Source organism: Muntiacus reevesi, chromosome 1 (assembly GCF_963930625.1).
Source record: "Muntiacus reevesi chromosome 1, mMunRee1.1, whole genome shotgun sequence".
Lineage (NCBI taxonomy): Eukaryota > Metazoa > Chordata > Mammalia > Artiodactyla > Cervidae > Muntiacus > Muntiacus reevesi.
The window spans coordinates 14605397-14617631 of NC_089249.1; the positions used below are offsets into that span (position 1 = coordinate 14605397).

At 44.0% G+C, this 12235-nt stretch overlaps 1 protein-coding gene across 1 annotated transcript in view; it reads right to left on the minus strand.

The window, feature by feature from the left end:
- The window catches only part of APPL2 (adaptor protein, phosphotyrosine interacting with PH domain and leucine zipper 2), a 54160-nt gene that overhangs the window by 3851 nt on the left and 38074 nt on the right, over nt 1-12235 (minus strand). Inside the window, exons 11-17 of the mRNA XM_065938359.1 lie at nt 11305-11493; nt 9844-9886; nt 9700-9756; nt 9511-9599; nt 5732-5890; nt 5507-5559; nt 3780-3954 (exon numbers count right to left, since the gene is read on the minus strand). Of these exons, the coding sequence (XP_065794431.1) occupies nt 3780-3954; nt 5507-5559; nt 5732-5890; nt 9511-9599; nt 9700-9756; nt 9844-9886; nt 11305-11493 (765 nt within the window). The remainder of the gene's footprint in view (nt 1-3779; nt 3955-5506; nt 5560-5731; nt 5891-9510; nt 9600-9699; nt 9757-9843; nt 9887-11304; nt 11494-12235) is intronic.

Below are 12235 nucleotides of genomic sequence, written 5' to 3' on the forward strand. Positions count from 1 at the left end.
GAGGCAGCATTGTAATTCTCCAGAAAAATTAACGTAGATGGATAATACTCTGCAGCCGCCGCCTTAGAAATTCCTATCAGCCTGTTTCCCTTAAGTACCAGAAGCAGATACTTCTCAGTTTTAAGAAGTTTCTCAAACACATGGAGGTAGAGGTGAGAACAGTTAAGAGATTTAACAGAACTGTTCCCAAATTTAACCAAACTGTCAGTTTGGGTGTAGGAGGAATAACTGTAGGAAGGTATTCTAGATACTCTCAACAGCATTTTAAGCATCATCCATATCTGACCTGAGAAAATATAGAGTTTACCGTTATTTTATAGATACAAATTTCTGCTTTCTAAAACATAGTATTGTGTATATAAATTATTATTGATGTGCTGTAAGTTTCATAAGTGAAAGTGAAATATCTATTCTCTTTATTAAAAGATGGTTATAATTCTATTTATATGGAATGTCCAGAATAGGAAAACCTGCTAAGACATATTAGTGGCTAGAACTGAGCAGGTTGCAGGGGAAAGGGAGTGACTGCTAATGGGTCTGAGTTTTTTTGGGGGGGATGATGAAAATGTTCTAAAAGTGTCTGGGTGACAGTTGTACAAATTGTACATACTAAAAAACACTGCAAATCGGTAAATTGTACAGTATGTTGTTATATTTCAATAAAGCTGTCCCCCACTCCATGGTAACAATTTGAAAAATATACACTTATATTTGTTAAAGCATAGGATTTATCATCAGAGGGTTCAAGACTAAATTCCTGCATACTAACTTCATGATCTTATGCAAGTCACCCTGCCTTCTCTCATCTGCTTTGTAAAACTGGGATAAGAACCTCTGTAAACTTCAAAGAGGTGATTAACAGAACATGCATGGAATTTTAAGCTACAAAGCTAAATAATTATTTATGTCTTCATTAGTGAGTAGCTCACTAATTAGTGGTGGCTTAGAAGATAAAGTGTCTGCCTGCAATGTGGGAGACCCAGGTTCGATCCCTGGGTCAGGAAGATCCCCTGGAGAAGGAAATGGCAACCCACTCCAGTACTCTTGCCTGGAAAATTCCATGGACTGAGGAGCCTTGGTAGGCTACAGTCCATGGGGTCGCAAAGAGTCCGACACGACTGAGCGACTTCACTTTCTTTGACTTTCATTAGTGAGTATGAATTTAATGATTTTTAAAATATACATCATAAACGATTTCCCTCAAGTTGGGATAACCAAAGTATTTTGTAAGTTTTCTATAAATGGAAATTTAAAACTTTTAGTTTGCTGTGTATATCAGGTAACCTGTGTTTGCTTCTTAAGATCTGATTTTCTGTGTGTCTTCTAAAAACATATGAATTCCCATACAAGGATGTGTGTGTATATACTGGTAAAATACACCTAACATCAAATTCACCATTTTTGACATTTACCACAACACCGTATTGAACAAGCATCACCACTATCTAGTTCTAGAACAGCTTCATCACCTCAGAGGGAAATTCTGTATCCGTTAGAGCAGTCACTTCCCATTCTACTTTCTTCTCAGCTTTTGGCAGTTCTCACTAATCTTTGTCTCTGTAGATTTGCCTATTCTGGATATTTCATGTAAATGATCATACAATATGTGGCTTTTTCGTGTCTGTCTTTCAATTAGTATGTTTTCAAGGTTCATCTGTGTAGTATATACCAGTACTTCATTCCTTTTTTTAAAATTTATTTTTAATTGAAGGATAATTGCTTACAATAGTGTTGGTTTCTGCCATACATCAACATGAGTCAGCCATAGGTATACATATGTCCCCTCCCTCTGAACCTCCATTCCTTTTTAAGGCTGAGTAGTACCCACTGTACATATATACCCTATTTTGTTTATATATTCATCTTTTTGACGGACACTTGGATTATTTCTCTACCTTTTGGCTATTGTGGATAGTACTCTTATATGAACACTTGTTTTAAATTCTTTTGGCTATCAACCCAGGAATGGAATTCTATGTTTAAGTTACAAAGGAACTGCCAAATTACTTCCCACGGTGGCTGAACATCTTACATGCCCACCAGCAGTGGGTTCCAGTTGCTTCACATCCTTGCTAACACCTGCTATTTTCTTTAAAAAAATCTGTAGTCATCCTAGTGGGTATGAAGTGGTTCTGGGTAAGATTTACATGTTATTCATGACATGGGCATATTTTCATATGCTTGTTGGCCAATTACATATCTTTGGAGGCAGAGATAGTCCTTTGTCCATTTTTAAACTGAGGTTTTCCCTTGTTGATAGATAAGGAGGATCTGAAATGTTCTCTCCCATTCTGTGTGTGGTCTTTGCCCTTTTTTTGGATCGTGTTCTCTGATGTATTATGTTTTCTTTCAGTGCTTTTACATATATTTAATCTTTTTGGTGGTGATTATAAGAACAATGAGCCAATGCCTATGAAAGGTCCAGGACATACTTGGAGAAAAGCTTTAAATAAATGTAAGTTCTTATTCATAAGAACCTCATTCTTGAAGCAGGGCACTCAAAGCTGGTGCCCTGGGACAACCCAGAGGGGTCGGGGGGGAGGGGGGAGGGGGGTTCAGGATGGAGGGACACATGTACGCCTGTGGCTGATTCAGGTTGCTGTATGGCAGAAACCACCAATTAAAGTAGGTTTGTAACAAATGAAAAGGACTGATTTTAATAAATGGAAGAAACTATATTCTGATTTTTGCCAAAGTACTGGTTAACTGTTTTGAAACTTACCATTTATTGAGCACCTTCTATGTGACAGTCATGGCTGTATTTTACATGAATTAACTCATTTATTCCTCATGACAACACTATGTGATGTGGATATGGTTGTTTTCATTTTATAACTGAAGAAACTGAGGCACAAAGGTTAAGTAACTTGCTCTAGTTCAAACAACTAATAAATGCCAGAGTCAGGAATAAGACTCTAAAGCAGTGCTGCTGTCCCATAGAAATTTAATGTAAGCCTTATATGTAATTCAAAAATTTCTAGCAGCCACATCAAAAAAAAAAAGTGAAAGCAAGTGTAATTAATATACTACTATAATAGATCAAAAACATGACTAGCCAGACGTGTTACTAACATAACAATTACTTTGCTTTCTTTCAGGTGGGTATGACCCTGACCCTAACCCTAGTATGAGAGCTTAAATATTGGCATGTGTTTTACACTTCTCAGCTCAGATGAGTTAGGTTTCAGATGTTACATGTAGCTGCAGCATGGACAGTGCAGGTCTTAATAAAACCTGTGTCAACCACAGCTTGACCACTGTTTGCCATCATCCATACAGGTCTTATTATTTGAAACCCCAAATCATGTAGTTGGTATGGCTTGACTTTATTTTCAGCCCAACAAATATTAACCAGATTTTCCTTGTGGTGGTCTAGTTATCTCAGGCAGGCTCATGTTCTGTTTTCACAGTTTTTAAGGTTTTATTAAACAGTACTCTGAGCTGAGGTGAAAGAAAAAACAAAACCCGTTTCATTTGCAAGCTCAGAGAGAGAGTACACTCAAAGGACAGCATCTTTATGCACAAGGGGTGGGATTCACTCACCACTGAAAATAACCAGTTTCTAAAAGTACCAGCTTTCGTCTTTAAGGGCACTTCTTTGAGCCAGTGTATCTTATGAAATCAAAATGTATTATAAAAAGCAAAGCAGAAACATGAACCGTGTCTTCACTTAATCCAATCAAACAAGTATTCTACTGTGAGCATTCTAGACGGTTAGACGCGCCTTAACAGGGAGTTGGTAGAAGCTGTAGGGAGTCTGAGAGCGAGGCTGAACCCACCTCAGGGCCTGACTGGTGACCATCAGGTGGGACTCTGTCATCCGGAAGATGTTATGAATAGCCCGAGCAGCCAGTACTTGTCTCATCGCTTCGTAAATCACGTCCGTAGTGTTGTCTGTTTTGACTGCCATTGATCCCAAAAACCGAACTATAAACATCTGCTGCAAAAGAGAATCTGCAAGAGAGCATTTTCCGCTCAGGATCATGTTCACTTCCTGCCTGCCGACCCACGTACAAGAGGCACACGTTCTGGTCTGAAGACAGGCCAGCTTCAGATTCTCCTTGCCTTCTGGAGGGCTTTCTAAAGCCAAAACTTCTCAGTACTCTGATTATGTAAACCACAAACCGCCAAAGCTCTGAATCTTCTACTGTCTATATTTTGTCTGTTTGAAAATATTCATTAGACTAGAAAAGCACCTCTTTTTCTTCATCTATAAAATGAAACCAGATGAATGTCCTTCTAGTACTAAAACTCTAGGTGACCACATGTAAAAGAAAGTGTATCATCTTCCTTTTGTCCGAAAATGAGCTTTTCCAGATAATAGAATATTCATTCATTACTTTGGCCTGCTGATAAAATTCTCTTATATAAGAAAATTTATTTGAAGAAAGTAAGACCTGATGTTGGATCTCACTCAATTTATGCACATCATTTATTACTGAAGGGCAGTGATGACATTCCGTCAACTCTGGGAGATCTCAAACTTAACTTATTTGATGCTAATGAGCTTACAGTACTGGCTTCTTGATAATGACACATAACCTGACAAGCTGAGTAACAGCAATCACAATTGGAAAATCATGAAGAAGGTTTGGAAGATCTTTTTTTCTGTAAGAACAACAGTTCTCCTTTTTACCATTTGAAAGTAAGCAGCCTACATTTTCTTCACTTTTCTTCCCTATTAGTATCCTAGCCCCTAAAAAATAACTAAATGGTTAAAAAACAAATTAGGAAAATATAACTGAGATGTTATAAATGGTTACCCCCATATGAAGATACTTTTTACAAGTCTGATGTTTTCTGTATAGACCAGTAACAAAGTGTGGACTGTGTGAAAAGTCAGCTAGAGAGGCAGATCTGAGGCAGAGCCTATTTAATAACATCATTTTTCCTTTTTCTGCCTAAAGCTGTGAGAAATGCCTCTTCACAAGTCCTACTTTTAAATTTACATAAGTGGCACTTCATGCTAATGACATTCTGTGGCTTCAGTCAGGAAGCTGTGTTAAAACAAAAGGCCTTGCCAGCACTTCTGAACTGTCCTGGCTGGGAGCTGCACTGTGGAGTAGCAGGTTACGGTTAGCTCTACTGGGTGTGTTCTTATGTACCTTACAGGAGTGTAAATCAGACAACGACAATCTGAGTTACAATGAATTAAATACCTTTTATTCCTCCCCCCCATCTTTCATATCATCTTCAAATTTAACAATGAGTTTTGTGCTTTTATTTTTCTAAAATGAAACAGCCTATTTATGACGCACCTGGATTTTACCCTCTCGGAGTTTGTTTTGCAGTAACATGGTAGCAGATTCAGATTCGGCAACACTGCTCTGCAGGAGCTACAAAAAGGTTACGGATGTGGCTAGATGGTATGACGCTTGCAGAGAGTGTGTCAGCCACCCCTCAGTTTCTATGCTAGACCTGTCCTAACATGACTTCACATCTTACTTCAAGGGCCCTGATAATTCTGTGCTGGGGAAAGAAAAAGCACACAAAACGAGCCACTTACCTTCTGCTTCTGGAAATGTCGCATCCTCAGTTTCACCAAAGGGGTTGGTACGCCTAGGGGGACAGCCAGAGTCAAAACAATCCCGAGGGCTTCAGTTCACAACAGTTCACAACAGTTCACAACAGTTAACACCTGAACTCTATGCCAGAAGGGGATAGTCCCTGGGTGGGGGGGGGGGTTGGAAATGACATTCTCCCAGAGATAAACCCCCTTTTTAGCCCATACCTGCCTCCTCTGTTCTGATCAAGGAATTCTGTAGCGGGAAGTACAATGTCAAACTGAATAGGTGTTCCAGGTGCAATTAGTTGTTCAGCTTCAGGTGTAATGACTGTTGCTTTTGGAACAATCTTGTCATTTTCCATCTCTGAACTTTTCACATTCTGGCTAGAGAACAAAGTTGGAAAAAAAATTTTTAAATGCCTCTTGACCTTAAGTTTTTACAATCAAATGAATACGTGTTGAATGCCTATGTGACTTTTACAGGTAGATAAGGGAGAAGATCTAACTTACTCTGCCAGTAAATCTTTTAAGTTGTCATTCACATCCGTGGTTAAAATTCGTTAGATACAGCTGGTTCTGTGCATGACATTCCATATGATGCTAGACTGCTGCTTATATTACCTATTAATTTCCTGTATCTTTCTCTCTTTAAGACAGGTTTTTGAGGGCAAGAGCTGTAGCTAAATCATATTTATTGCTTGGTACACAGCAGGCACTCACAAATGTTTGCTGAATGAATACTACATTTTGGCCTAGCGGTCACACCCTGGCTGTCCTTCCTCCTGAGGGTCTCCCTCTCCCCGCCTCAGCGCACCCTCCGCTGTGTTCCTCCTGCCGACTCTGCCTCAGTTCCACTGAGGCATCAGCTCAGATCGCCCTCCGTCCACCAGGCCTTTCAAGCCAGCCCAACCCTCTCCCTCTGCAGTCCTGTAGTTCTTCTCAGGAAGGCAGGAGGATAGTCGGGAACCTCCGTGTGCCTCCGGGGCTCAGCACTGGACCCACACATGCTGTTTGGAGATTGTGGCCAGAACAGTGAGCACTGTCTGAACAGTGATTCACCCTGTCTGTCCTCTTCCAGTGTCAGCATGCTGTAATTTAACCTTTCCTATGTTTATAATCTTTTCTCCTCAGCTAGAGTGTAAGTGCCTGTGAGGGGCAAAGAATGTAAAAGCATTTTGAATTTCTTACATTATTTGAACCAAAAGAAGATTCTCAGTATCTTTCCATTCATTTGATATTTTGTGTATCAGTATTTCAAATTTCTCAAGTATGTCAATAACTTAATACATTGTAAGAACTATTTTATAGTATCATCTGACAAATGAGCATAATGAATGGAAAGTGGACAGAGACACAACAGACAGAATAGTAGATAGTCACTACAAGGAGAGACACTTCGTTTAACCTCCACTGTTAACAGAAAAGGAATCCACAGCTTCTAGAGAAGCTGATGATCCTGAATGCACTCGGTTATCTGGTGGGTGAGCTAGATTAAGAACTGAGTCTTTCCCACAGTGTCACACTGCCTTAGTAAGCAGAATGACAGAATCACACCTGCTGCTCAGTGCAGTCTTTAAGAGGGAAGTATGATACAGGTGACTCACTGGAGGAAGGTGTGAGTCTGACTTCCTTCACAATCTGTCCCTGTCTCCCTCTTTCCCAAGCGCATCTCCTCTCTGGCCTCCCCTGGCTGACCATCATCTACTTACACTGATATCCTTTCAGTTCCCGAAAGGCACCAAGCTCTTCTCTGCCATTCAGCCGCCACAGCTGATGGTGGGAATGCAGTATGTCTGGCTCTCTGCAAGAGAGGCTACTTCTCATCTCTTACTTCTCAGTTTAAATGCTATCTCCCCAGACGGGCCCTAAGTTGGTCTCCTCTGTATTCTTTACGACAGCATTCTTAGCTTTACCATAACAGTGCTTTCCTGTATTTTAACTTATTTACCTCTTGCCTGTCTTTCCCTACGAGTCTCTAGGTTTCATGCCCTAGCTCACTGCCTGGCCACATACTGGACATTTAACAAACACGTGCTGAACAACAGGATAAATGAATGAGTATTATATGTAAGTAACTGCAGAATGAGTGAAGGCCACACATGAGATCTGCTTGGAAGTGAACAGCAATTTGTCCCCAAGAACACAGTTTCTCTGCTTCATCCCCTCACTGTCATCGGAACATTTCTTTATCCTTAATGAGTTGACCCTAAGAGAGTACCCCGCCCCTCCACTGCTCAGAGGCCACCTGGCAGCCATGTGTCACCCCACCAGTCTCTGGGCTGATTCAGCCAGCTGGCTACAGTCATTTTTTTCTAGGGATTCTTCTATGGGGTCCTTTCTAAGAATGTAGTTTACATATTCTAGAACAGAAGAGAAAAATCAGTTACTGAATCTGAGCTGCAAACTGTTTTTTCAGAAAGCCAATCACACCTAATTACTAACAATAACTGAACTTTGGCACCCCAGACAGACAGTGTTTTAAGAGTGGGAAGAGGCCTCGGAGGTGGTCTAATTCATTTCATGTCAGAGTCGGGACAGAGGCCTGGAGTGTTGATGACTCACTCAGGGACATCCATCTGTGTTCAGAGCAGAGCTGTTGGTAAGACCACGTCTCCTAACTCGAGTCTAGGGCATGTTCTCCACTCTGTCCCCCTCACACTCTTGTCCCCTCACACTCGCGTGGCTTTACAAAGAGAGGACAGACACCCAATCCGAGGCTCAGAGAGGAGCCCCACTGGATCTGGATTTCCATTTCCATTCATAAAGTGCTTTCCTTAAAGCTGCACTTGATAAGCATGCTACTTGTGTGTAAACTGGTATCCTTAAATTAGGGCACTGGAGTGTTCTCAAGAGTTGCTGCCTCTTCCTCATGTTCATTCCCTTGGCTCAGGTTCTCCTCACAGGACATCGCAGGGGGCCCTCTGCCCTTCTCCTCTCCCACCCAACCCACTCTCTCCTAGGAAGGGCCCCCAAGCAGTCTGGCCATGGTGTTCCGACTGCCCCCCCCCTTCTCAGAGCCTGCCGCTGCCATTCTTTCACGGTTGGACTCAACCTGTCTTGTTTCATCGTGCGCTCTTCCTCCTCCCGTCCCCGTGCTGGGTGTGTGAACACTGGCTCCACACTGCACTGGACTGAGACCCTGGCAAGTTACTTAACCACTCTGCGCTTTCTGACAACTGTCTGCTGGAATCACTGGACAGCAGCCGTAAAACACGTTAACAGGGTTCTTCCTCCCATGCCACTGAAGATGGGTGCCTGACACACCCATGACTTAACTCACCCTTTGATACCACGCTTTCATCAGCATAACAGATAAATCGGCCTGCTATTATTTAACCAGTGGAAAATCCCATTTAGATAAAGGGCAGCATTCCTAGAATAAATCCTAATGCAGCATTCAAAACAAGAGGATAGCTGTCCATGTGAAAATGCTCACTATAAATGACAACAGCAAGTAAAGAAAGGGAAGACAACCAATGTACTCAAACAGACAATAATAATAATTGATGGAATAGTGTGGAGTTAAAGGAACAATTATGAAAAAAGTAAAAATATGAAAAATATGTATGTGAAACATGCAGATATGAAAATACCACTGTATGTGCTGAGAAGGCCTACAGCTGTAACATGGACACACAAAAGGTGATTTTCTTCCTTATTTTAAAAAATTTTGTTTTGGTTCCATAACTCTGCTGATACTGATACGAATGTGGGGAGAACTCCTGACTAGCAGACATGCTGGTCAGTGCATTTGCTCAGGCTGTAGCCACATGGACGCGGGGAAGGCGGCTGATGCTGAAAGCAGGCAGCTTTGAATCCTGGCTTGGCCCCCCATCTGTGGGGTGACCCTGAGCCAAGTGTTTACCCTTTCCTGGTCAGAGTTACTGTTTCTGTAGAACAGGGCTGGACTGGGAGGTCTGGAAGCATGAAATTTCTAGTACATGTGAAATTCCTAATACACAGTTTGGCTCCAAAAAGCTACTTTTCTTTTGTCCTTTAGTTACCTGGGGCATGGACTTTCTTGTTTTTTTGCAAAGCTTGTAACTGGAGTCACTGCTTGGAGAGCCGTCTGATTCAACTTGATGGCGACCGCCTAAAAATCCACAGGAAGACACACTCAGGTCCAGGAGGTGGATGCTTACCTTTCACACTGAGAAAAGTGCTGAGAAGCAGGCGGGGTGGCTGTGAATTACCTCTGGGTTGTCAGTCAGGTAGATCTGTCTGGAGATGTTGTTTATTGCACATATCCACTGCAGGCGACATAAAAAAAAAAAATCCTGCTGAATCCCAAAGTCACCCACCATACTACAACAGAATGGAACAAATGAAATCTTTACCTCTTCGTTTTCCTTTCTGCTTTCTGCCTGGAGGATTATTCCCCTGAAATAAAGAACATCTAAGTAAGCGCCTCCCAGATCTCTGTGACTGGGGCATACCTCCCTCTCCTGGGCCTCAGGTTTCCCATCTCTACAATGAACAGCTGAACTCAGACCTGCTAGCCCAAGGTGGACCATCTTGTGGCCCTGCGTAGACGATCCAAGGTGGCCCAAACTGTGGCCTCACCACTCCTCCAGCCACACCCAGAGAAGAACCAGCAGCCATTCCACACCTTCCTAAAACTGAAGAGCTGCATGCCCTGGGCTGGGAGTAAGACACAAATCATACTGCCCTACCTCCATAAAGGCATGGCTCCTAAAGGGACTCCACACCTGCCACTTCGTGTGTTCCTCATCTCATCTCTGGGAGCTGGGCAACATGGATCGTATCCCTATTTCTTACCTCAGGGAAGTGAAGCCCAGAGGAGTTCCGTAACTGTGGCTAGAATCCAGAATCTTCATTCCCAAGTCATTCCCCAACACCCAGGGAGGAAGGATGTCTAAATATGCTCTGCCATTCTGGGAGAAGAGACGGTCTACACCATACAACACTGCCCCGCCCCTGAGAACGTCTGTTCAGAAGCCCAGTGGAGAAGGGAGATGTAAGCAGAGCAGCTCTGAGCACAGGGTCGCTCCTCCCCACAAGCAGGCGAGGCCTGGAGCACCTCACGGGGCTCCGGACTCTGCGGAGCAGTTTCAGAACAGTGCTCTAAATGAGAGGGGATCCCGCCTGGACAGGGTCCACTGTGAACACACGAGCCTGCTGCTGTGTAAGCGTGTGGTCTCTTCTGGGCCCAAGGTGCACAGCAGTATGTGGGGACAGCGGGTTAACGAAACGACACTGCTGCAGCCCAACGTCCTGCTCACACCAGCTGGGTCAGCTGGAGGAGTGGACTCCTCAGGCAGGCACCCACCGTCCCCTTCAGCTGCACAGCCAACCCCCATGATGCAGACACAAAGGCTTGTCTAGTAACAGGAAGAGCCTGGCACCACCCCTCTCTCTGAGTTGCTACTGATCAATAGGTCCTTCCATCACTCTCTACACATGTAGGTCACCCCTTCTCCAAAGTCACAGACAAGTCCTGCCTGGGACTTCTTCTTTTTGGCTGTGTGGCATGCAGGATCTTAGTTCCCTGAACATAGACCCAACCTGCACCCCCAGCAGTGTAATAAGCATGGAGTCTTAACCACTGGACCTCCAGGGAAGTCTCCTCCCTGGGACTTCTTATATAAGGCAGGCTGGACTCTATATAGTCCTGTGTCCTTGGTTAATTAAAGAGAACATAAAACCAGCCTCTGCAAAGGTCGACATCACTCAGAGCGGGGCCTCCCCCAAGGAGGGCCAGCTCGCAGAGTGACCTAGGAGGCCCTCACAGAGGCGGACTCTGCCCTACTCCTCCCGCAGGAGCCCATGTGGCCTACGCTTTTCCATTGGGAGTGGTGATCTGGAAGCAGTATCGCCGGTCCTCACAGTCCACCGCCATCACAGAGCAGTTGTCCAGGTCCTGGATCAGGCCCCCGGCCACGGCGCCCCGGGGCTGGCACATGAGATTCCCGCCTTGGGTGAAGAAGTAGAGTCTCTCCCAGGTGGTGGAGACCAGCCCTGTTTTACTGTGAGAATTGAATTGTGAAAAGCCCGTCAGCGCTAGGAAGCATGAACAGCACCTCAAGAGTCTTGCTGCCTCTTTATGGATATTGGTAGTGTTTTAGAAACAATGGGTTTCTTGACATTAAAGCAAAAGTGCTTTGAAAAGAATCCAAGTGCAAAGACTAGCAGGGGAGGGACCACGCGGCCTGAACGAGTGGGGAGAAGACAGGCTCTGCTGGTCCCAGGGCCAGCTCCAGGATGTGTGCGGGGAGACTGCAGGCGCCTACGCCACTGCAGCCAGACTGCTGCTCAGCCCAGCGTCAGCCATCAGACACTGAAAACCTGGACGACCACTTCTCTTAAGACTCAGAGCTGAACTACCCGAAATCTAGTTATAGAGTTACCAGGGTCACCTTAGCCCACAGCACATACCCCAGAATCCTGGGTGCTTTTTTTTTTTAATCGATGTGGGTCTTTAATCATTTATTCATGGTCTTCAGGGGATCGCAGGCTCGGCCCGTGTGGGAAGACATGGAAGGGGCACCTGCAAGCTCACCGCACCCCCGCCGCCCCCCACACCACCGCAGGCCCTTCCTCCTGGGTGCTTTTTATCCAGGTTTTGTTAAGCTGGTTTTGTTCCAGCTTAGGTGTTATTTTTGTTTTGTGGGCTGTTTACAAGAGAAAAATCCAGTTCCTGGCCAGTAACACCAGAACCTTGTGGCGTTTTCTGTACAGAACTAAAGGAGATGTGTGGCTTGTGATCTT